The following is a 26,375-nucleotide window of genomic DNA, read 5'->3' on the forward strand; positions in this document are numbered from 1 at the left end:
TTTCTCAGCGTTTAGCAGGACGAGCCAATCACAGTTGTTTGAGCCGCCGCGCGCGTCCCGCAGAAACAGCCGTGCGTGCGCGTGCGCGTGCCGCTTGTGCGTGCCGCGTGTCATCATGTTGTGATGTGTTGTGATGTGGTGAAGATGCCAAGATGGCGGCCAGCAGCGCAGCATCGTCGATGTGTCAGTTCTGGAAGCGCTTCGACTTGCAGCAGCTGCAGGTCAGTGGATCTCGAGCCCTGTTACACGTTCATCTTCATGTGTGATCGGCTGCTGATCTGTTATCGATCATCAGTCATCGATCAGCGGCTGGGATGTAAACACCATCCTCAAAAGTAGTACTCACTTATAGAAATATGAACAGATTTTCAACGTTCCTTTAATGCTGGACTTTTTTTTTTAATCAGTGAGACTCATTTGGTGTAAAGATGCTGTCTGTTCTGTTGTCACATCTCAGTATTTTACCAGGCCAGATTAATAACCAATAGTTCTTCCGACTGAGCTAAAAGTCAGTCACACACGGAACTATAATTTTGTCATATTTAAATTCAGTTTCACTCCTAACACTTTTGCAGTATATGTGTATGTGTGGTAGTTGGTCCACTTAGAATGATAAAAAAATAAAACTTTTATTCAAATTGTGCTTGGATTATATATGGTATGATATCATAGGCAGGTGTGTTGTGTGTTTTGAAGCTGCAGTGTTGGCAGAAACGTTACACATTACAAGTAACGTGAGTTATGTAATCAGATTACTTTTCCAGTTAACTAGTAAAGTAATACATTACTTTTAAATTTACAACAAAAATCAAGTAACAGAGGCTATTTTGTTATCCTATGTTGTGACTGACAGCTCTTCTGTCTCCATGTTGAGGGATATCTTGAGATGAATACATGATAGTTATTGTAGTTCTAGAATAAATGTGATAGGCATTTACTTATCTCACTTGCTCTAAAACAGATTCAGTATTACTCAGTATAAATAAAAACAGCAAACCTGCAATAATTAGCCTAAATATTAGAGCTGCAAGATTCTGGATAATATTATTTAAAATGTTTAATAAATCCAAAAATTAATAATGAATTATTTAAGAAAAAAATGGGTTTGAATGAATGATTCAATGGCTCGCGCTTAACGACTCCACTTATTTAATTTCTGGATGAATCAGCATTTTTGAACAAATCTCTTGAATGAATGATTCAATGACAAACATTTTTTAACAGTCACTTGTGTAACTATGTCATCAATACAATCGTTATTTGAAGCGCCAAGTTACTTTCTGGTCGCTGCCATAGACATCAGTGTTTATATCCGAACTATAAATGTTTATCTCAGTACTTCTATGTGATTTTTGTCAAACTCAAAAGCCTAATAGACATGGCTAAATCGCTGTCATGTCGGAATTAGATCGCATGGGTGTTCGAATCAAGACCGTGATCTTTTAACAATTAATCATACAGTTCTATTAATTATCTTAAAAACATATGTTTGACTTTATGGGCCCTATTTTAACGATCTGAAACGCAAGTGTCAAAGCACAAGTAACTTTGTGGGCGGGTCTTGGCGCTGTTGCTATTTTCCCAGAGGGATAAATGACTCTTGCGCCAGGCGCAAATCTAAAATGTGTTGGTCTGAAGTCGCTTCATTATTCATAGGTGTGGTTTGGGCGTAACGTGAAATAAACCAATCAGAGCGTCATCTCACATTCCCTTTAAGAGCAGACGCGCTTTTTCCTTGGTGTATTGCTATTGTAACGGCGGATTTGCCAGGCGCGCGCCAGGAGCGGTTCACAGCCAAGGAGAGCAACGCTCTCGTCAGGGACGTTGGGGATGGAGAAACCCACCCAAATTAGCTTCGGTTAAAAAGGCGTATGATAATTTGGGTAAATGTGTAAGCTAGATGTATGCTTTTATAATAAATTGTCTATCTATCTATCTATCTACCTATCTATCGTAATAATGTATGATTTGCAAAAATGAAAACTGCTGCTTCTGTGTAGATGAGAGAATCAAAGTGTATGCGCTTTGTGCACACGCTACATTGATTATGGCCAAGCATGCGCCCTTAAAATAGCATATGAATAACATGCGCAATGCGCCACTGACTTTAAACTATTTTTTCCTGGTTAGTGGTGCAATTGTTTTCTAAACCTGCAAAATAGCATGAAGGAACGTTTGCGCCAGAACACGCCTCCTTTTTTGCGCTGAACCGCCCAGGGAGCGCAAGTTCATTCCCTAGTTTAGCGACGTGCTTCTGTGGAGGGAAAAGCGCGCTTTGCGCAAGTGCAAAATAGGAATGATACATGCGTCGGTGTACAAAGTCAATTGTGCTGGGTGCAAGATAGAGCCCTATGTATTTAATCTCACTTTTTTAAACAATGTCTTTGCTGCTGACCTTGAATGATCCAGTTTTACCATATTAAATAAGCAAAAATGACTTTAGTTAAACATCACATTTGCATTTAATTTTTGTTTTTTATTGCTGAGATAAGAGTCCGAGCCCGTCTGCGGAGAGCCTGCCCACTCCCTATTAAGTCCTATTGTAGCGAATGTTGGTTGTAGTTCCACCAAAGTTCCACTGGGGGCGATCGCCCATGAGTGCAGAATGAATGGGAGTCAATGGGGCTAGAACAGCTAAATGTGTCTCTTTCACCCGATTGCCGTTGATAAATCTCAGATTATATTGTAGGTTTTGCAAGTTCAACATGGGTTATAGGTCGAAAGTTGAAAGAACAAGTACTTATGTCCTTTCGGTTTCTTACAGGTTGAGTTGTTGTTGCCCATAACACGCTAGCATTCTGCTAATGAACGCTGATTGGTTTTGTTACTGTGTATTTGCACTATATAGTCTTGCGTAATGTTCCATGTTAAAGAAACGCCATCTCATTCCAATGTACTTGTTATAGAGAGGAATGACAATAAACATGCACTGGACTTGATAGCAATACTAGAGCCAGCATACGAGACGTGTGTTTTTATAGATCAGTGAGTGTGAGAGCAGTGTTATCAGCGGATGTGACTGTAATCCCGTGTGTTTTGCTGTGTTTCAGCGAGAGCTGGACGGCAGCGCCACACTCCTGGCCAGCCGACAGGACGACAGCGAGCAGTCCAGGAAGAAGCTCATCGAGCAGAGCCGCGAGTTCAAGAAGAACACGCCAGAGGTGTGCATGTGACGCAGTCGTTCAGCTGTTAAAGGATTATTCACAGACCTTTCCCACGCCACGTTTAGCCGAACACTAGGATCCGCGCCAGCTGCTGTCCCTGTAGTCAATCATTGTATCCCTTAAAGCTCTTTGATCACCAAAATGACACGTTTAAACTTTTTTCCTTGAAAAAAAATGTCTTAATGCTAGAGGTCTACACGGAGCACCCGAGACCCGGGATCTGTAAATATCTTGAATGTAACTCGACACCGTTGCCTCATTTAGTATGCGTGGATCTATGAATATGCAAATGAGCCCCGCCTATTTTTTAACAGCAGATGGCACTGCGTGCTCTAGAAACACACACCACTTGAATCTTCCATAAAATAATCATTCATAAAGTTGGAAAAGGTTGAAGTGAATTTCAAGGGTGTTTGCAGTGGCTGTTTACATTAATCTTGCGTCATAGAAGCATTCTGAGGTGCGAGTACATTCTCAGACTCAACCGAACGCACATCTGTGGTTAAAAACCAGCCTTAGAGCGCCATCTGTTGATCATAGCGTGCACCTGTAGTTACTACTACAGTAGTTCAACTAGCGCTCATCTGTAAATGCAGTGGGCAATATAGAGGTCAGCAGAGGGATTGAGGACACACACACACACACACACACACACACACACACCTAGGCCTAGTGCTCGCTCAACAGGAATATGGACATCTTGGGCTATTTGTGTGACGTAAAAGCAAACGTGAGTGTTTGTGTGTGAAATGCAGGCCTATCTCTTGTTGAAGTGTTTGGTACTGAAGCTTCTTCTTCGTGTGTGTGTGTGTGTGTGTGTGCCGCAGGATCTGAGGAAGCTGGTGTCTCCGCTGCTGAAGAGCTTCCAGGCCGAGGTGAGCGTCGTCACGTCATGAGTGTGTGTGTGCGATGCTGTCGGTGTGTGTGTTAGACTCGTGTGTTCCCTCTCTCTGTCTCCTCTAGGTCGATGCGCTGAGTAAGAGGAGTAAGGAGTCGGAGACGGCCTTCCTGAACGTCTACAAGCGGCTGATCGATGTGCCGGGTACGTCTGGTCAAAACACCTCAATCTCAGATATGCCCCATAATGCATCACAGTTAAAGTACTTTTAGTAGTAGCACAGTAGTTGCTGTTTATCACCAGGAAAGACATTTCAGAGTCAGAGTCCCGGTGTGTGTCAGGCTGCTTCATGGGCAGAAGAGTGAAGGCCCACAGTGTGGATTAAATCCTGCTTCTCTGCTCATCATGAGAGTGTTTTAGTGACACAACAAACTGTGTCTGACATGTTATTCAACACACACTCTTTTCTCTCTGGGCCGCCCTATCGTAGGAGGAAAAAAATAAAAAATGTGTGTGTGTGTGTGTGTGTCTGTGTCTCTTGCTCTCTCTTTGTGTGTGTGTGTGTGTGTGTGTGTGTGTGTGTATGTGTATGTGTCTGTGTCTCTTGCTCTCTCTTTGTGTGTGTGTGTGTGTGTGTGTGTGTATGTGTCTGTGTCTCTTGCTCTCTCTTTGTGTGTGTGTGTGTGTGTGTGTGTGTGTGTGTGTCTGTGTCTCTTGCTCTCTCTTTGTGTTTGTGTGTGTGTGTGTCTGTGTCTATGTGTGTCTCTCTCTCTCTCTCTCTCTCTCTCTCTCTCTCTCTCTCTCTCTCTCTCTCTCTCTCTCTCTCTCTCTCTCTCTCTCTCTCTCTGTGTGTGTGTGTAGACCCGGTGCCGGTGTTGGAGCTGTCTCAGCAGCTGCATCTGAAGGTTCAGAGGATGCATGACATCGACACGGAGAACCAGAAGCTGCGCGAGACACTCGAGGAATACAACAAAGAGTTCGCTGAGGTCAAGAACCAGGGTGAGACACACACACACACACACACACGGCCTGTCGTCGGCTCTGCCACTGACGGCTCGTGTTCGAGTATCGCTGTCAGGCCTGATACTGCACTCATTACAGTGTGAAAACATGAGAGGAGGGACAGTTCACCCAAACATGAAGATCATTCACTCCCTCTCATGCTGTGCCAAACCTGTGTGAGTTTCTGAACACATAGGAAGATATTTTGAAGTATTGAAGTATTTTTTCATACTGTGGAAGTCACGGTCATCAACTGTTGGATTTCTGACATTCTTCAAAATATCTTCCTTTGTGTTCAGAAACTCACACAGGTTTGGCACAACATGAGAGTGAGTGAATTATTTTAACTGTCACTTGATTTCTGTATAACGAGTGCTTCCCTAAATGATTAAAGGGCCCATAACACACACACAGTTTCTGCCGATCTCACGTTAATCTTGAGTACCTATAGAGTAGTGTCGCATCCTTCAAATCTCTGAAGACTCTTTAGTTTGATCAGATTTATAAAAAAGACAGATACGCTGTACCGGTTCTTTCTGTAAACAGGCGACACAGAAACAAACACACTTGCACACACTCGGTTTCTGCTAAACGAACTGTTCCTCAGCGCTGGGCTCTATTCAAGATCACCACCAGCAACAGAACTTAACACAATAATATAATTACAATATTATATATAATACAATATTTTTTCACAGTCTATGTGTCGAACTCATTCTAGAAAAAAACATGTTTGAGTGTGTGTGTCACAGCTTCACAGTGATGTGTGTGTGTCCTGAGAGCTGAGGAGTGTGGTTGATATTTGCCGTGTGTGTGTGTATGTGTGTGTGTGTGTGTGTGTGTGTGTGTGTGTGTGTGTGCAGAGGTCACCATTAAGACTCTGAAGGAGAAGATCAGGGAATACGAGCAGAGCGTGAGGAACCAGGCGGAGAATCTGGCCCTGGAGAAACAGCAGCAGATTCATAAAGACTACGCCGAGAAAGAGAGGTCAGTGTGTGTGTGTGTGTGTGTGTGTACATCACACCTTGCTTTACTGTCATCAGAGCAGGAAAACACACATTTCATTGCAGAAAATGATCTGGTATTTTCTTCCACTCCAGATTGTGTGTGTATCAGTGTGTGTTTAACTCCAGTCCTGATCCCGTCAGTCTCTAGTCATCCTGAAGACTGTGTGTGTGTGTGTTCAGCTGTGTGTTCAGCTGTGTGTGTGTGTGTGTGTTCAGCATTGGAGATTTGAAGATCCCGGATTTAAACATTACTAGCATCATCTAATCAGAGTCTGTTTATGGATCCTGTCATGTTTGTGTCCAACAGGAAGTTCCAGGAGTCACATGAGTCTCTGGTGTGTAAACTACAGGAAACTGAACTCAAAGCCCAGAGCCTGCAGACAGGTGTGTGTGTGTGTGTGTGTGTGTGTGTGTGTGAGGGTGCTGGAGAGTATTAATATGAAATATTCTGCATTATTAAATAGATCATGGTGTATTGTGGTGTCTCTGCAGCTCTTGAACGAACTCAGACGGAGCTTTTCTACCTGAAGACTAAATATGACGAAGAGTCGGCTGCTAAGTGAGTGTGTGTTAAACTACTTCATACGCATCATTCACATTCATCTCTTCATCAAGCGAACTACTACAAGTACAACACAGTTCAGAAGTTCAGGGTCAGGGGGTTTAGAAAGGAATTAATACTTTTATTCATCAAGGACGCATTCAATTCAAAGAAAGTGACGATACAGATTTATATAAACGTACTATAAACATTATTATGACTGTCGCTAGCGTAGCGGTCTCATAGGGATTGTCAAAGTTTTTTTTTTTTTTTTTTTTTTTTGTCACCTTACTGAATTTTCCGTCAACGATACCAGGGACACCGAAGCACCGGGGAACATGAAATTTGGTGGGCATGTAGCCCCACTAGACTTCTGAGGAAAAATTTCGTTTGGTCCCCGGGGGCCACTCCCCCCCCGCGCTGGGCCCCCCCAAACCCAAAAAAATGCAGTTTTTCCTAAATAACTACCTGAACCGTGGCACCGAGGATGAAGAAATTTGTATGGTATGTTGCTCTTAAGGGCCCACATCAACCTAGCCCATAATCACTCATTTGTGATTTGCGCCCCTCTCATAAAAAATGAAAATGCAATATTATTCTGCTTTAATCGCCCCTATCTTCAGTGGAGATGTTCAGAACTGCACCATATTTCATGTGTATGATTAACTTGACATCCTCTGGGGGTATGCTAAGTTTCGTAGAATTTCATCCATGGGGGGGGTATAAAATAAATTCATTTATGTGCACATTTAGTGACTGTACACTCATCGGCCTGTAGATGGTGCTGTTGAGCGAAGGGTTGCTGGTTTAGGATGATACTGTCACACACACACATGCAGGAATACAAACAAACGCAAGCATGCACACACACTGACATCCACACGCACAGACACACACCCATACACACACAGACAAATCCACATGCACAGACACACACACACAAACACACACGCGCACACATGTACGCACACATACATACACACACACACACAGACACACACATACACAAACACACACACATACACACAAACACACACACACACACACACACACACACGCACACAGACAGACAGACAGACATGCACATACTACTACTTTTTTTAGGTATATACATAAACACGCAATACAGCCAAATTGCTCCACGTCATTTATTTTTGTGGAAAGCCAGTGCAGGCCTGAGCAGCGGTCATATTTTGTACCGCGATGCGGTAGATCTAGTTTATAATGTAAATAAATGCTGTTCTATTGAGAAAATAAAATGTATCAGGGTTTACGCACAAATATTCGCAGCACGACTATTTTCAGCATTAATGATTATCAGAAATGTTTCTTGAGCAGCAAAGCAGCAGATTAGTAGAAAACAGAGAGAAATAAAGAGGAATGAGTCTTCTGTTGTCTGGTGTGCTCATAATCCAGACACAGATATCATAAGAGGTGTGTTATAACCCTGCAGCTGTAGATTAATAACAGAATTTACCGTTGTGTTCACTCTTCCACTCAGATCTCATGAATGTGTTTCCCGCCGGAGAAATGATCTTGCTCATAGTGACATTAATTCAATTCACCTTTATTTGTATAGCGCTTTTCACAATACACATCGTTTCAAAGCAGCTTTACAGCAAATGCATGAGTCCACATTACAATTCAGAGTGATCTGATATCAGAGCTAACTAAGTTATGTATTTCAGTTAGCGAATAATGTAGTAATTTAAACAATGTAATAATTTAAGGCAGAAACAGTGAGTCGTTGAAGTAATGAATACTTGTTTGTTAAACATTAGACCATCAGATGTTTTCAGAGTGTGTGTACAGTAAAGCACATCTGGACATGTGTGTGTTATGACGGATGTGTGTGTTTCTCAGGGCTGATGAGATTGACATGGTGATGACGGATGTGGAGCGAGCCAATCAGGTGCAGTCATGAGTTCGACACGCATAAGATCCTCTCTAAAGCCTGGCTCACACTACAGGAGTTTTAGGCCGATTAAACCCCGATTTCCCCCTCCTGAGCATCGGTTCTAATGTTCGGCGCAGATTATCTGGGAATGTGAGGTGTTCACGGATCGAATCTTGCACCTCCTGATCCGCTCTCACACAAATCGGGCTCGCCCCGATCATATCAAACATGTTTGATATTTAGGATTTTAAATCGGGATGAGCAAGACTGTGATTACGTCAGTACTGTCACAATAGGCAATAAGAATCAAGTCTACGAGGAAAACTCCTGTAGTGTGAGCCAGTCTTAAGAGCGGCTGAGAGTCTGGTGGAGTTGTTAACAGGGGCCAGTTTCACAAAGCTATTTTAGACCGGTCTGTAGTCTTTGACAAGTCTAAAATGTGCTCATAACTAGTCTAATGCAAGTTAGACTGTTTCACAAAAATAAAGACTGGCTTAATTTAGACCTAACAAATCAGACACCTCTCACCCCCAGGCTAACTTAGGTCTAAGACTCTATGTTACCTTGGCAACCAGCTGTAACAATCAGTTACATTACAAACAGCCAAAAGACAAGGGAAATGGCTCATAATTTAAACATTTCTTCTTGTTACTACATTCTCCGCTAAATTTCCCAAGTAAAATGTCCTTGTAACTGTTATATTCCTCCAACAAACACATATTTTCCACTGGGGTAAACTGCACTGAGCGGTTGAATGTGCTTACTCGATCCGCCATGTTTTTTGTTTTGAAAAGTGTCTTATTTTACCCAGAATGCTTTGCAGTGTAGTCCTACTTAAGATAGTCAGAGTCTTTAGTGCTTTGTGCAGCGGTCTGATTTAGATGTCTATCTGAAGTCTGACTATCTACTATATCTAAGCCATAGTCAAAGTCTATCTTTGTGAAACCGGCCCCTGTTCTGATGGTGTTTTCCTGCAGAGAGCAGATGATAACACACACACACATGAGTTTGACAGACATGCGTGTGTTCTAGTGAAGCTGCTCTCTGAGAGAGAGTTGTTAACTGTTCTTCTGGTGTGTTCCTGCAGAGAGCAGACGCTGCTGAGAGAGAAGCTGAAGCTCTGAGAGAGCAGATCAGATCAACACAAGCGCCGGCACGCACGGACAACACGCCGTACACGGTACCAGCTCACAATATAACACTCTCAATACACTCTCTACATGCTTTCTTCACATTAACTGCTACCACATAAACTAAAGCACTGATATAACCATCAGATAAACACTGCCAGTAACATAAAAGCATAGCTCTGAGTCAAACAAACCTTCCTTCTGTTGGTGTTATTTCAGCCTGAAAAGCCGCTTTGTGTTCTCCAAACTCCCCCAAAAACAGCACTGTAGTGTAAAGGTCCTTGCACAGTCCGAAATGTTCGTATTCGTCATTCGGTGGCTCTGAATGGTCAAAACCCCTCTCTAAATGCTTGCTACGGATGCGAAAAACGCAGAAAATCGAACTCGATCCGAATGTTTTTATGACGGACGAAAGTTTCGGAGGCAGTGTGTAAACGTGATCGACACAACGTGAGGTCGTATTTATGTTTTAACGTGCGAAAATTTCATACCAGAAAGGACCTTAAGAGATACAGTATGACCTACATATTATATCAAGATATGATCACGATAGCGGTATACATCAGGATATAGCTATTCTTGATGAAAATAACATTGTTACGACACCATGCTTTCAGATGCCATTGAAATGTCACATTTCTTGATAACAGTAAAAACTCACACTTGTCTAACTAATACAAGTAAAAGGATCTCAAGCTTATTGAAGACAGTCTGAATAAAACTGAAAGAAACTGAATAAAGTGATGAATGTAAACACCCTACATATTCTTCACTGTATAAATTAAACATACATTGATTCTTATTAAAGTTATTCAGTCAACAGAAGTGAGTCATTTTCTCTTTGTTTTTTCTCGTTTGATTAACATTAATGACTCAGCAGCAGGAATGAAAGGCTACTGTCACTTTAAGAGCGAATGCACTGATCTCATACACTGTTACACATCTGATGTCTTTCCCATCTGTTTACATTCACCTGTGACATAACTGACTGCGTTTAAGTGAATGCTCTTTAAGACGGGTATTTTAGAATATTTTTGTGCATATTTCTTTTAAGCTTAGGCCATCTCGATATGCCCAGGGGTGTGGTAGAACAGTTTTAGATTATTTTTTTACGTCCATTGCTATACTTATCACTGTGAATCAGACTCAATTGTGCATTTAAATACGGTTGTCAATCCAGAAAGTTTGCAATGTGTAGTTAGCAGCATGAAAAGTATGCATTATTATACACCTTATTTTTCAGAGGAAGCACAGGCGCGTAATTTACGCACCATTTGTAATTTTAATGTGTCATTCGCTTCCAGTTAGTTTTAGCTGTACAAAAAAGCTCTTTATTCTGCTTGATATTGCAAACTGGAATTTCTTACTATATTATTTTAATGTAGTGTCTTAATTATAAACACACTGGTTTGTAGCACAAACAGTTTTAGCATTTACTGCACTTTGATATTCTTATCGTTATTTCCCTATAGCGACGGATAAATCGGAAGTCTCGCACATTCACAGAAAACACCTTACTTCCGCGTTGAAAAATAAGCTGGATAAAGCGAGCAAAGATCGCTGCTATTATAATCACTGAAGCTGTCAATCACAAGATACACAGCGCTGTACTCTCACGAATCTCCTGTTATAATCAATGAGGCTGTGCTATGAAGCTCTTATTGACATTGTGTTTATACTTTGTGGGTTATAATGAAGGGATTGGCGAGCATGCAGAACTCAAACTCAGCGGTGTTGACTGGATCATCTGATTGGCCACTGCGTTCATGCCCTCAAGAGATATGACTGAACGGCTGCAAAGCTCAACACTGCAGAAACATGTTGCAAATATAAACATGTGATGCTCTTCACGGTGCGCTTACACTGCAGATGATCTTCACAGTAACTGATCAGATGCAAAGATTAATATTGGCAGCTGGCAAAATATCTTCAATGCAGGAAAACCCCTGTTGTTTAATAAATGCTAATGTCAGTGTTGGTCAGCGTTCACCTCATTCATCGCAGCGCATTCACAGGAAACCTCTGTTCCCCACGTCTACAGGTGTGTGTGTGTGTGTGTGTGTGTGTGTTCATACGATGCTCAGTGTTGTTGTGTGTGTCCAGCAGGACGAGTGTGCGGAGCTGGTGCCGCGCTCCAGCGTGGAGGCGGAGCTCAGTGCGAAGGAGCGAGAGATGCTGCAGCTGGTGGAGGACGTTCAGAGACTGCAGGCCAGCCTGTCCTCGCTCAGAGAGAGATCCGACACACACACCAGCCGACTGCAGCAGCAGCTCCAGGACAAGACCACCGCGCTCCAGGTGCGCAACACACACTCATGTGCACTGCTGCGTTATAGGCACAGTTCACCCAAAAATGAAAATAAATGTACTCGCCCTCATGTGCTTCCAAACCTGTATGAGTTTCTTTCTTCTGCTGAACAAAAAAGAAGATATTTTGAAGAATGTCAGTAACCAAACAGTTGATGGGGCTCTGTGATAGAGTGACCTGTCCCTGTTGGTTAGAGCAGCCCTTACACACACACACACACACACACACACACCCCCCATCTTACCTTGTTCCTCCATTCCCTGCTAGGGCGATGTGGGTGCACACACACACACACAAACATATCCACTCCATTTCCATCCCTGACAGAAATCCATGCTGCGCACAACACACACATATCTAAGTTGTCTTTTGTTTCTCTTGATTTTCGTTTTGTTTGTTGCAGTTTAGTTCAAATCTAGATTAAAGACACATCTCTTTGGCCTAGCATACACATAACACATAATAGACTTCAATAATTCAATGTTAGGCTGCATAGATTAGGTCAGCCGGAACCGGGAACACTTCCCATAAATCCTGATGTACTCGTTACATCATAAGTAATAATAAATTAATAATAATGAATAATTAGAGTTTTTGGGCGAACTGTCCCTTTAAGGGCCGCTCACTGTACTACACACACAGAGGCATCACAGTTTCAGTTCTGAACTGCAAATTCACATCATATGAAGCAGATCTGCACAGGTCAGTGTATGGCAGGGGTAATGCTGGGCATTTGCATTGGCTAACACTCACAAATCATCATCAACAAGAACAATTAAAAACGGCATTTTAGGTCAGAAATGTGGCCTCGTAACGTGTGTGTGTGTGTGTGTGTGTGTGTGTGTGTGTGTGTGTGTGATTGAGCTCCAGTGCTGTACATCTGTCTTCATCACGGTCTCTTCATCTCTTCCAGCACCTGGAGCAGAAGCTGCAGACGCAGGCAGACTATGAGGAGGTGAAGAAAGAGCTCAGGTGAGAGTCCACGCTTGGCCGTGGCAAACATTATTGGCCATTTTAATCAGTTTATCTACTCGAGTTATTGACGGGTGAACCACAATTAAAGAAATATCTGCACTTTTGGAAATTGTTTCTTTAATTGTTGGTTAAAATGTTGTTTTCAGCATCTCAGTAGGGCCTGCTACAAAAACTACAAAAGAGCATCATGTTTTATCAGTGTGTGTGTGTGTGTGTGTGTGTGTGTGTGTGTGTGTGTGTGTGTGTGTGCGTGCTTGTGTGTATTATTTGGTGTTAATATAAACTGTATATAATTGGCACAGTTGTAAGTCATGAGTTGTTTCTTTAAAGATCATGCCCATTCTGAGTGCTCGCGTCCATGAACATGTTGTATGTTGTGTTTAATCATGGCTGAAGTAAGGCTGTCAGAAAGACTAGACTCGATTGGCTCCTGGTTGCCTCTTACTGATCGGCTCTGATTGTTATTGACAGCATCCTGAAGTCGATGGAGTTCGGGCCGTGTGACAGCGCCACAGTGCAGGTAAACATCAGTCTCTAGTGTGTTTTAGTGTGTTGCTGGAGGTGTTGATGTGCTGGTCTCTCGCAGGACTCCTGTAAGCCGTTGGAGGTGCTGCTGCTGGAGAAGAACCGCGGCCTTCAGTCGGAGAACGCGTCTCTGCGCATCGCTAACACTGAGCTGAGCAGTGAGTCTGGGGGGTATTTAAAGTGGGGAAAGGGGCAGAATAGAGGGAATGCATTAACATCACTTTCCTGTGGGAACACACTCCCTCAGCTGGACTGAATGGCAGAAGAGCGAGATGGTCCTCACTGCAGAACATGAAATCCAGGGGGAGGAGTTAGATCCAGATCCAACTCCTCCCACCTTACATATACCTAAACCTACCCATCTCCACCCCTTAGATCTGGATCCAACTCCGCCCCCTGGATCTCATGTACTGCAGTGAGGTGCTACTGAGAAGAGCTGCTGAGTGACTGGATTTAATAGGTTTTTAATAGGATTTAATAGGCGATTATCAGTTTAAACTAAAGGTTGGACTCAAGTGTTCCTTAAACTTACCAAAGATCCAGTGATCCAGTGATATTGACATGCAGCCAGGAATCGTGTTTCCTGATATTTATATCAGCCTGATTTCGACGCTGGGGAAAAACATAAAGCACATTTGCCTGTGAACGCTTTACATAAATACAATATAGGTCTAAATCCATGTTTTACTCATATCAATGTTATATATATATATATATATATATATATATATATATATATATCATCAAATCGTCCAGCCTTATAACTTGTATAGTTTTTTATCAGTGTCTATTTAAAAACATCCAACTATACAGAGTATATGATGGTAAAAATTTAATTGATGAGTTGTCAATACAATATAACAATACAATATATAGGGTATAATTTTACCCCTAAATTCAGCATATTGACACAATGATAACTGCAAATCCCCCTTTCTCTGCCTGGATCCAGTTGTTCCTGTGAATTGCAGCGATCCATTCGCTTCTCTGTTCTTTAACTTTCTGCAGTCTGTAAAAATATACCTCAGATTTCTTGTCAAATCTGTTTGTACAGTCAATCTCAAAGCTCTTTCCCGTTTTAGATGTGTTTTTCACGGCATGAAAACCAATGTGACTGATGAAGAGTAAAGGTCCTAGAACAGAGCCCTGGGGAACACCGTGCGATATTGATATGGCGTTTGTGGACCAGAATAAGACCAGTTCCAGGGTTACCAAGAGCAGAGAAAGGGGAAATGAAAATACTAGGAGAAATGGTGTCAAATAGAGAGGAAAAGTCTATGAGAATTAGGATACAGATGAAGCCAGAGTCAACAGCCGTAAGAAGAAGGCAAAGTCAGTGAAAGTACCAAGACTGTAGAGGGGAAGAAGTTATATACACTACATTTATGTTATTTAGGAAGAAGTGTAAAAACGACTCCCAGAGCTCTGCTGGGTTTTTCAGGGACAGGAGGGTTGGTGAGGTTACTGACAGTGGAAAGCAATGTTGTGGGTCAAGAGGAAGCATTACTAACAGGAGTAGAGTAGTGAACTGAGCGTGCTGATTTGTATGACTGGAAATGGTTCATGTAAACAGATAAGTGCACAGTTAAGCCGGTTTTCCTATAGAGATGGCCAGCTGTGTTCAGAAGTGCAGGAGTAAACCAGGGAGTCGAGTGTGTGGAGAGGACAAGTCTAGTTTTAAGGGGGGTGTGGATGTCAAGGGCAGTGGAAACAGGGTTATCAAGGGAGCGGGTGTGTTCTGTAATGTCTTAAGCTCTGTTTTAATGTGCACTTTGGGATATCGCATCAAAAACTGCTGGATGGAAACGGCAAGTTGCGCATAATTTAAAAAAAAATGCACATAAAAAATGTATGCGCTTGTTTGAGTTGGATACATGTGACAAAGCGTGCATAAACTACGATGGAAACGTCTTTACTGAATTAATTCCTCAATGTGCACTAAAAACAAACATGTGACTTTGTGCGATGAGACGCAAGTAATCTATTATATATACAGTGGCTTCTCTTAGTTTTCTTAGTGATATTTAGCGCCAGTTTATCAGGAAGTATTAATTCGCTTCTCTTTGACTCACTGGATGGAAACGCTGGTTTATTCGCAAATGTTTTATGCGGTATTCCCATTTTGTTAAATTCGCAACTTTGGATGGAAACATAGCTAGTGAGATGAGTTTGCACAGATGCAGAAATCAATAACAGATCAGTAAATTTAAGATTATGATAGCCATGGTGGATTTACAGTTTAGCTCAGTGAACGGTTGATCAGACAGATACATACATGACATAATCCAGTAGAGCAAACTTTGAACAGTGTAATGTGTGGGAAAGTCAACGTGCTGTACGAGACTGGAGCTTTCAGACGCTGACGGAAGCTCGTGGGTTTCTGCACAGTCGGTATATTAAGGTGTGTGTTGAAAGCAGCTCGCGATAGTACAGAAGGAGACATGGCACAGGCCAGGGTTAGTGGGGTTCAGAGTTAGACAGTGGTTTTGGTGGAGAACCACAAGCATAATATTCAAAGGTTAGAATCTTGTGAAGGTGGATCTTCTTGAGACGGTACACACACTGATGTGTGTGTGTGTGTGTGTTCAGGCCGGTACGCGTCTCTACAGCTGGAGTTCTCTGCAGCGGTGAAGACCAGTGCTGATCAGAAAGAGCTGATCCTCAAACTGGAGCAGGACCTCAGCACCATCCAGACCATGTCACGGCCCGACGCCGAGGTCAGACAGCAGACCATCTACACATTCACACACATCCTGTCCTGGGAATCCTCACATAGACTCATGATATAACTTCTGGGGATAATGAAATAATTATATTATAAATTTGAATTATCTTTATAGTAAAGTAACTAGCAGATGATGTCTCTCTCTCTCTCTCTCTCTCTCTCTCTCTCTCTCTCTCTCTCTCTCTCTCTCTCTCTCTCTCTCTCTCTCTCTCTCTCTCTCTCTCTCTCTCTCTCTCTCTCTCTCTCTCTCTGTCTGTTCACTTGTTTCACTTCATAGCTTTTAGCACCGGGAGTGTGGAAAAAACATGAGCGTAGGTTCAGGAAATACGTGCTGCATTATTTATGACATGCTAAACAGTCCATATTAATTGCAGAAATTAACATTATTTTTCAGTGCTCTAAAAACACCGGTGAAATAAATGATTTATGGCAGTAAATGTGGAAATGGAATAAAAAACACTACCGTTCAAAAGTTTGGGTGTCACAAAACTTTCTGTTCATCAAAGAATCCTGAAAAATAAAATGTAAGACAGTTTCCACAAAAAAACTGAAGCAGAACAACTGTTTTCAACATTGATAATAATCATAAATGTTTCTTGAGCAGCAAATCATCATATTGTGATGATCATGTGACACTGAAGACTGTGGTAATGATGCTGGAAATTCAGCTTTGATCACAGGAATAAATTACACTTTACTGTATATTCACACAGAAAATGGATATATTAAACTAGTATTTCACTGTGTTTACTGTATTTTTGCTCAAATAAATGCAGCCTTGGTGAGCAGAAGAGACCAATCTTACAGACCCTAAACTTTAGAGCGGTTGAGCGTGGCTATATAGTCAATAGTAAGTCTCGATCAGTGAGCAGGTGTTTTCTGGAGAATGTTGTCTAACACTGAAGTGTGTGTGTGTGTGTGTGTGTGTGTGTGTGTGTGTGTGTTCTAGGGTGCAGACAGCAGCGCAGTGATCGTCCCAGAGCCCATTAAAGAGGCCACAGCTCTGTTCTCAGGTAAATATGCATTACACACAATACAATACAGACTGAGTTACACTTCTATTGCTCTCCTCGTTGCGTCTGCTAAATGATTGAATGTAAATGACTGTTGGCTAGGGCTGTCAAATAAAAATTCGAATTTCGAATATTCGTTGAATAAAAAATAAAAAACGGCACATTCAAATGCAAAAACCGTGTGTTTTCTCAGATTACTGAAGCACTTACACAGTTTTATGCACTATTGTAACCTAATTATCCTTGCATACACATTAAGGAAATTATAATTTATTTAAGAACAGTAGTTTCAAAAGTTAATGCTCTTCATAAAGTGAATGTCATTTAATTTCAATAAAAGATGCGATGCTTGATTTGCTTATTGCGCTCACATGCACCCTCTTGTGGGCATAGGAGACAATACAGTACATTTTTCCTCTAACAGTTAGCATTGCTTTTAGAATTCAAATTTTGCAGATATTTAAGAAAGAAATGCGAATTTAGCTTTTCAGCCATTTTGACTGCCCTACTATTAGATAAGCAGATCCCTCAGTAGTCGTGTGTGTGTGTGTTGAGGTGCTGGCGGCTCTCCTCAGGCGGATCTTCCTCAGGGTCAGATGGACTCTCTGCTATCTATCATCTCCAGTCAGAGGGAGAGGTTTCGCCTGCGCAACCAGGAGCTGGAGGCCGTGAGTGCGCATCACATGACTGTACCATCACATGACTGTACACATCACATGACTGCACCATCACATGGCTGTACCATCACATGGCTGTACCATCACATGACTGTACCATCACATGGCTGTACCATCACATGACTGTACCATCACATGACTGTACCATCACATGGCTGTACCATCACATGACTGCACCATCACATGACTGTACCATCACATGGCTGTACCATCACATCACATGACTGCACCATCACATGACTGCACCATCACATGACTGTACACATCACATGACTGTGTCATCACATGACTGTACCATCACATGACTGTGTCATCACATGACTGTACCATCACATGGCTGTACCATCACATCACATGACTGCACCATCACATGACTGTACAATCACATCACATGACTTTACCATCACTTGACTGCACCATCACATGGCTGTACCATCACATCACATGACTGTACAATCACATCACATGACTTTACCATCACTTGACTGCACCATCACATGACTATACCATCACATGACTGTACCATCACTTGACTTAGGGCTGTTTTCGACTAAGGATTTTCATAGTCGAATCTGATTCGTTAGATTTTGCCGTAGTCGACTGATAGTCGAATCTTTTTTTTTCTTTTTTTTTTTTTTTAGATAGCAGCTAGATTTTTTCCATTTCAAACAAAAGAGCTAAAAAACACATATATATCACACATATATCATAACATTTCATAAACATGAGGAGCAATATGAGAGAGAAATTTGGTGATGGTTGTTTAGGTACATTAAATCACGTAAAGCTTTTTCACGCCCATGAGAACCGCGTGGAGTCAACTCACAGCAGCTCTGCTGAAAATGTGAAGCAGAAACGCTTAATATCAGATAACGTCCATAATAATTGGACTCTGGGTTCGATTTTTTGACCATTTTCAGTGGTTATGAGGAGCAATATGAGAGGGAAATTTGGTAATCGTTGTTTAGGTACATTAAACAACGTAAAGCTTTTTAACGCACATGAGAACCGTGTGGAGTCAGCTTTTTAACGCACATGAGAACCGTGTGGAGTCAGCTTTTTAACGCACATGAGAACCGTGTGGAGTCAGCTTTTTAACGCACATGAGAACCGTGTGGAGTCAGCTTTTTAACGCACATGAGAACCGTGTGGAGTCAACTCACAGCCGGTCCGCAGCCCTGCTGAAAATGTGAAGCAGAAACGCTTAATATCAGATAACGTCCATAATAATTGGACTCTGGGTTCGATTTTTTTTTATCATTTTAAGTGGTTATGTGGAGCAACATGAGAGGGGAATTTGGTAATCATTGTTTAGGTACATTAAACCATGTAAAGCTTTTAACGCACATGAGAACCGTGTGGAGTCAACTCACAGCCGCTCCGCAGCCCTGCTGAAAATGTGAAGCAGATTTTTGAATACATTTTTATTTATTTACATTAGTAAGCTACAGGACATCGTCTTTCAAAACATGACCTGAAAAAATAAAATAAAAATGGTACCCAGCCCTTCTGAAAATGCGAATGCGTCTCTGTCCCCAGCACATTTCAAACCAAACTGACGCCCATGTATTCGACTATGAGGTTCATAGTCGAATCAGACCTCTCCGAATCGAATCGTCGAATCCTCGACTATTAGAAGTCAGCCCTAACTTGACTACACCTTTACATGACTGTACCATCACATGGCTGTACCATCACATCACATGACTTTACCATCACTTGACTGCACCATCACATGACTGTACCATCACATGGCTGTACCATCACATCACATGACTTAATCATCACGTGACTGCACCATCACATGACTGTGACATTACATGACTGTGCCATCACATGACTTTACCATCACATGACTCACATGACTGTGCCATCACATGACTGTGCCATCACATGACTGTGCCATCACATGACTTTACCATCACATGACTCACATGACTGTGCCATCACATGACTTTACCATCACATGACTCACATGACTGTGCCATCACATGACTTTACCATCACATCACATGACTTTACCATCACTTGACTGCACCATCACATGACTGTACCATCACATGGCTGTACCATCACATCACATGACTTTATCATCACGTGACTGCACCATCACATGACTGTGACATTACATGACTGTGCCATCACATGACTTTACCATCACATGACTCACATGACTGTGCCATCACATGACTGTGCCATCACATGACTGTGCCATCACATGACTTTACCATCACATGACTCACATGACTGTGCCATCACATGACTTTACCATCACATGACTCACATGACTGTACCATCACATGACTTTACCATCACATGACTTTACCATCACATGACTCACATGACTGTGCCATCACATGACTTTACCATCACATGACTCACATGACTGTGCCATCACATGACTTTACCATCACATGACTTTACCATCACATGACTTTACCATCACATGACTCACATGACTGTGCCATCACATGACTTTACCATCACATGACTCACATGACTGTGCCATCACATGACTTTACCATCACATGACTCACATGACTGTGCCATCACATGACTTTACCATCACATCACATGACTTTACCATCACTTGACTGCACCATCACATGACTGTACCATCACATGGCTGTACCATCACATCACATGACTTTATCATCACGTGACTGCACCATCACATGACTGTGACATTACATGACTGTGCCATCACATGACTTTACCATCACATGACTCACATGACTGTGCCATCACATGACTGTGCCATCACATGACTGTGCCATCACATGACTTTACCATCACATGACTCACATGACTGTGCCATCACATGACTTTACCATCACATGACTCACATGACTGTGCCATCACATGACTTTACCATCACATGACTCACATGACTTTACCATCACATGACTTTACCATCACTTGACTGCACCATCACATGACTGTACCATCACATGGCTGTACCATCACATCACATGACTTTATCATCACATCACATGACTTTATCATCACGTGACTGCACCATCACATGACTGTGACATTACATGACTGTGCCATCACATGACTTTACCATCACATGACTCACATGACTGTGCCATCACATGACTGTGCCATCACATGACTGTGCCATCACATGACTTTACCATCACATGACTCACATGACTGTGCCATCACATGACTTTACCATCACATGACTCACATGACTGTACCATCACATGACTTTACCATCACTTGACTGCACCATCACATGACTGTACCATCACATGGCTGTACCATCACATCACATGACTTTATCATCACATGACTGTGACATTACATGACTGTGCCATCACATGACTGTGCCATCACATGACTCACATGACTGCACCATCACATGACTATACCATCACATGACTGTGCCATCACATGACTCACATGACTGTGCCATCACATGACTCACATGACTGTGCCATCACATGACTCACATGACTGTGCCATCACATGACTGTGCCATCACATGACTGTGCCATCACATGACTGTGCCATCACATGACTGTGCCATCACATGACTGTGCCATCACATGACTTTGCCATCACATGACTCACATGACTGTGCCATCACATGACTGTGCCATCACATGACTTTGCCATCACATGACTCACATGACTGTGCCATCACATGACTGTGCCATCACATGACTGTGCCATCACATGACTGTGCCATCACATGACTCACATGACTGCACCATCACATGACTATACCATCACATGACTTTATCATCACATGACTATACCATCACATGACTTTACCTGGTTCCTGTGGCCCAGGGAAGAGTCTGAGTGTTGTTGTTGTGTGTCAGGCGAGCGGATCCCTACAGCAGACCTTACAGGCTCTTCAGAGCGAGCTGGACAGTCTACGGGCCGACAACATCAAGCTCTACGAGAAGATCAAGTTCCTGCAGAGCTACCCTAGCAGAGTGAGTCCTTCACGACACCATTAACGCTCGCGACCAAACGGGACATCGCAATTAGTGATGCACCGATTGATCGGCTAGTGACCGGAATTGGCCGATTTTCACGTGATCGGCCGTGACCGGCGACCGGCCGGTCAGTCTGACAAATGGCGATTTTATGCCGGTCAAATGCACTCGGGCGATGATTAGCATCGCGCAACATCAGAATCACACGTGCACACGGAACACACATGTAGGAAACTTCGTGAATTACGTCCGTTCAGACCGCAAGTGCGTATTTTTTTTTCAGCGTGCATGTTAATCGATGAGTGCTTTCACAACGGGAGCGGGAGCAGCGCGTGAGCGTCAAGCAGGAGCGTCGCGAGCAGTGAAGCGCGTGTTTCGGCGCCGAGTCTATTTGCTGCACTGCTCACGCTCAATTAAAGGGAAAGCACACTTTTGATGGATAAAATAGCCTAAATAGGGTTTCACAAAAAAGCGCCCAAAATGCACAGAATTTGCGTGTTTTATGTCAGAAAAGAAAACGAAGACTAATATTTATAGAAAATGTACCCATTTAAACTTGTTTTATTATTCAGTTTGTACAAGTGATTGCAATAGGCCTGTGTGTGAGTGCTTTGAGAAATATCTTTATACTGCAAGGCTATTTATTTTTTATTTTATTATTTTATTGCCATTCCCTGTTTTCATACAGACGTTTAGTTTGCTAAATACATATATAAAAAAATATTGGATATTGAATGTGAAAAGGAAATGGTTCTTCCATAACACTGCACTTTAGATGCTTGAATTACCCACACCTGGAGTAATTTATATAGTTCTATTTTATAGCGTTTATCTGTTCAAAAAAATATTATGCAAATTGTAAAATGTTCTATTACAGAAAAGATATAAAATAAATATTTGTGTGTGCTGTAAAGTGGTTAGAAAAAAAGAAATCGGAATCGGCTAAAATCGGTATCGGCAGGTCAAACTTAATGAAAAATCGGAAATCGGAATCGGCCCAGAAAATTGTAATCGGTGCATCTCTAATCGCAATATTCCCTGGGATTTCATGTGTGACGATATTCTGCTGTTTTTGTGCTGGTTTCCGCCTGTCATGGTCGACTCCCGAAGCTTTACATATTCCTCATATTCTGTGTCAGACACAAATTCACTCTTTCATTAACCTCATTAAAAAAAACTTACAATTTTAGGTCCATAGTGGACAAAAATGTCTGTGTCTAAAAACTGTCATGAAAATGTGAAGCTTAGTGAGCACAGACTTAAGTTTGGGACAGTTTTAAAGAAGACCCTTGCCAGATTATTGTTGAGGGGAAAAAAATTTAAAAGTGAAACTTAAAAAAAAAGTTATTGAGGTTTAATTTTATAAAAAAAAATTATGAACATTATTTTATATAAAATATATATTTTATGAAACATATTGAACTCTAAAACTGCTAGAAAATCAAAGCCATAAATCTTAACAAGTTCCAAATTTGAAGTTGATATCTCAAAAAATAGCTTTCAGTGAGCTTTAGTTCCACCATTAGATGCAGTAAAACTCCACTGGGACACAGTGCTGGATTTGGGATTTGCAGTTGAGTTTTTCACTCTCAGATATTACACACCACACTCAGACATCCATACCAACATACAATTATCACTGCATCATTTATCCAATTGGCTCTATAATATGCAGAAGCAGAAAACAGGAATAAAGCGAGTATTTGCTTGCAAAAATGTAATTATATTTTATAGTTAAATGGCCCTGGGATTAAAATTTGCAGTTTAAATGGGCGTCTATGGGGACATGTTTGTCATTCAGGTCCTGAGTGGAACTATTTTGTGTTACTAGTGCAAAATAAATGTATTAAAGGAAATGGGGGTGAAATAGTCAAATTCCAATAAAAATACACAACTGTGCCAAACTTTATGCAGTTGGCATTAGCACAGGCAAACTGATCAAAAGACAAACATGTCCATAAGGTCACGCAAAGGGTAAACGGCTCATATTTCCCAACTTAAACTGATTTCCACGTTTATAAGTGGATTTTTTCTAACCTTATTAGATGTATGCAACATCTTAGATGTTGTACAGTTAGAATAATGAAACACAATAGGGCTGTTACCAATCAAATAAAATCAGCATTAACAAAATTCATCTTTGCACTGAGGAGGAAACACAGAAGCTGCATCTGAAGTGGCGTTTAGGTCAGACTTACACTGCTGATTCATTCAGGAACGAAGCAAGTGACTCTTTATGAATGGATCTCGAATCACTGACTCGCCTGATTCGTTCAAAAACAGGGATTCATTCAGAACTGAAGCTCTGCTTTTGTTTATATTGGTAAAAACAGTCATTATTGTGTCTAAAATGTAACTCACAATATTAAGTTGTTGATTGAACTGTTGTATAAAATCAGTATCACATTAGCAATCGTGCTGATATTTGGGATAAAACAGCATCATCTCTGCATGTGAGTTTAATGTGTGTGTGTGTGTGTGTGTGTGTGTGTGTTAGGCTGGAGACAGTGATGATACAGTGATGCGTTACTCGTCTCAGTACGAGGAGAGACTCGACCCCTTCGCCTCCTTCAGCAAACGGGTGAGAACAACATGAACTCGCTTCTGAAAGGGTTTGTCTGTTGTTGTTGATTCAGGTGTGACTCTTTCTAATGTGATTTACTCCTTTAGGAGCGTCAGAGGAGATATCAGAGCCTCAGCCCGTGGGACAAAGCCACGCTCAGCCTGGTGTGTATCTCACTCACACACACACACACACACACACACACACATCTCCATCATCTCTGTGAGTTTCAGTCGATTATAACGTGCCTCTGAAACTCAGCGTACACCAACGGCCAAACATCCTCCTAAACCTGTAAAGAAGATAGTTTATGAACCGAGATTAGTTTATAGATTATAAAAAGAGAAGTCATCATGAAATACTTATATTTTTAACGGAATATTGCAGCGTTTAATACTGAATGATTTGTTAGTGCACATCATATATTTTAGATTGATGTGCCCTCGTAATCTATTATCAGAAGCATGAATCATCAACAGTAGGCCCGCCCCTCACATGACATCACAGCGCCTCATTAGCATACAGTCCAATCAGGTCTCCCTGTACAGAATCAAGTCCCGCCCTACATTTGGTCCCCGTTTCGCTCGGATAAACCCCACAAAGGAGCCTTTTCACATTTCCAGGGTTCTCAGAGGCAGAAGTCGTCAAACTATAGCATTATAAAAGTGCATAAACATTGAAATGATATCAAATTGACTGTATTTGCGATCGATACCTGTGGAAACGCATCATCACCGACTGTGAAAAGGGTTCATAGGAAAGAAACAAAACAAGAGCAACTTTCAGTTTTCTGCCAGAAGAATCTCTGTTCTGACCGTTGAAAGCACAGAAATCACGACAGCCATAAATATCAGTGTTGTAGTTGTTCTATTAAAATGCGTGTCTGTTTCAGGGTCGTGTGATCCTGTCCAATAAGACGGCCAGGACTGTGGCGTTCTTCTACACACTGATCCTGCACTGCCTCGTCTTCCTGGTGCGTCACGTGACCCTCAGATTAACTGTGCGTTACTGCTCGTGTTGAGCTGGTCTGAAGCCTTATGACCGTGTGTGTGTGTGTGTGTGTGTGTGTGTGTGTCAGGTGCTGTATAAAACCGCCTGGAGTGAGAGCATCGGCCGGGACTGTGCTGCATTTTGTGCGAAGAAGTGAGTGTCTTCACCCAGTCTGAGATTTGATGGTTTTGAAGCTCTGTGTGTGTGTGTGTGTGTGTTTAATGATCCACACACTCTTTCCACAGGTACTCGGATCACCTGCACCAGTTCCATGAGAACGGAGACACCTGGCAGTAGCTCTTCACATCATCACATCTACATGGCATCAGAATCAGAGGTTGTCACTGGGTTATTGGGACCAGGACCGTTTGGGAGAATAGTGGGTTAAACATTATTAAATAGACGGCAGGTGTAAAGGTTTGATGGGTCATTTTCTCTCTCTCTCTCTCTCTCTCTCTGTAACGAGCTCCTGCGCTCGTGATCCTAACGCCTTACAGAGACTGATATCAGTGCTAGCGGTTTATTTAATACTTCCATCATCTGACACCATATCTGTATCCCTTCATTTTCTATATTCAGCTGATGGGACTTTAGATGTAGTCTCTTCCAATTAAATTAAAGCTTTCAGGGAATGTGTGTGTGTGGTTGTTTATTATGAGATTCAGTTATTAATAAAACTTTTGAAAGAAGTCTCACGCTTGTTTGATCAAAAGTACAGTAAAAAAACAGTGAAATATTATTAGAATGTGAATATATAGTAAAGTGTAATTTATTCCTGTGATCAAAGCTGAATGTTCAGCATCATTACTCCTCAGTGTCACATGATCCTTCACAAATCACTCTAATATGATGATTTGATGCTCAATTATTATTTCTCGGTTATTAATAATGTTTATAATAAACTTTTTTTGCTGCTTAATATTTTTGTGGAAATTATGCTAAAAGAATAGAAAGTTCAAAAGAACAGAATTTACCTTAAATAGAAATCTTAAGGAACATTATGAATGTCTTTACTGTCAGTTTTGATCAGTTTAATGAATCCCTGATGAATAAAAGTATTAATTTTG

General features: G+C 41.7%; 1 protein-coding gene across 2 annotated transcripts; it reads left to right on the forward strand.

Annotated features, from left to right (window-relative positions):
* The first annotated feature begins 89 nt into the window (after nucleotides 1–89).
* cux1b (cut-like homeobox 1b) lies at nucleotides 90–25,997 on the forward strand. Of its 2 annotated transcripts, none has more exons than XM_081370122.1 (23): nucleotides 90–221; nucleotides 3,051–3,161; nucleotides 3,992–4,039; nucleotides 4,128–4,206; nucleotides 4,864–5,001; nucleotides 5,868–5,991; nucleotides 6,319–6,395; nucleotides 6,504–6,570; nucleotides 8,416–8,464; nucleotides 9,537–9,629; nucleotides 11,686–11,874; nucleotides 12,798–12,856; nucleotides 13,331–13,379; nucleotides 13,446–13,542; nucleotides 15,974–16,101; nucleotides 17,059–17,122; nucleotides 17,678–17,790; nucleotides 21,636–21,752; nucleotides 24,253–24,336; nucleotides 24,426–24,482; nucleotides 25,211–25,291; nucleotides 25,397–25,461; nucleotides 25,554–25,997. In XM_081370122.1, the coding sequence occupies exons 1-23, from the start codon at nucleotides 153–155 to the stop codon at nucleotides 25,603–25,605; spliced, it is 2,010 nt and encodes a 669-aa protein (XP_081226248.1). In that variant the 5' UTR covers nucleotides 90–152; the 3' UTR covers nucleotides 25,606–25,997. The 2 variants fall into 2 exon arrangements, with proteins under 2 accessions (XP_081226248.1, XP_081226247.1); XM_081370121.1 differs by having other exon boundaries at nucleotides 114–221; nucleotides 11,683–11,874.
* Nucleotides 25,998–26,375: the final 378 nt, after the last annotated feature.

Source organism: Scardinius erythrophthalmus (genome assembly GCF_964197995.2).
Source record: "Scardinius erythrophthalmus genome assembly, chromosome: 7".
In the NCBI taxonomy this organism is placed as follows: Eukaryota; Metazoa; Chordata; class Actinopteri; order Cypriniformes; family Leuciscidae; genus Scardinius; species Scardinius erythrophthalmus.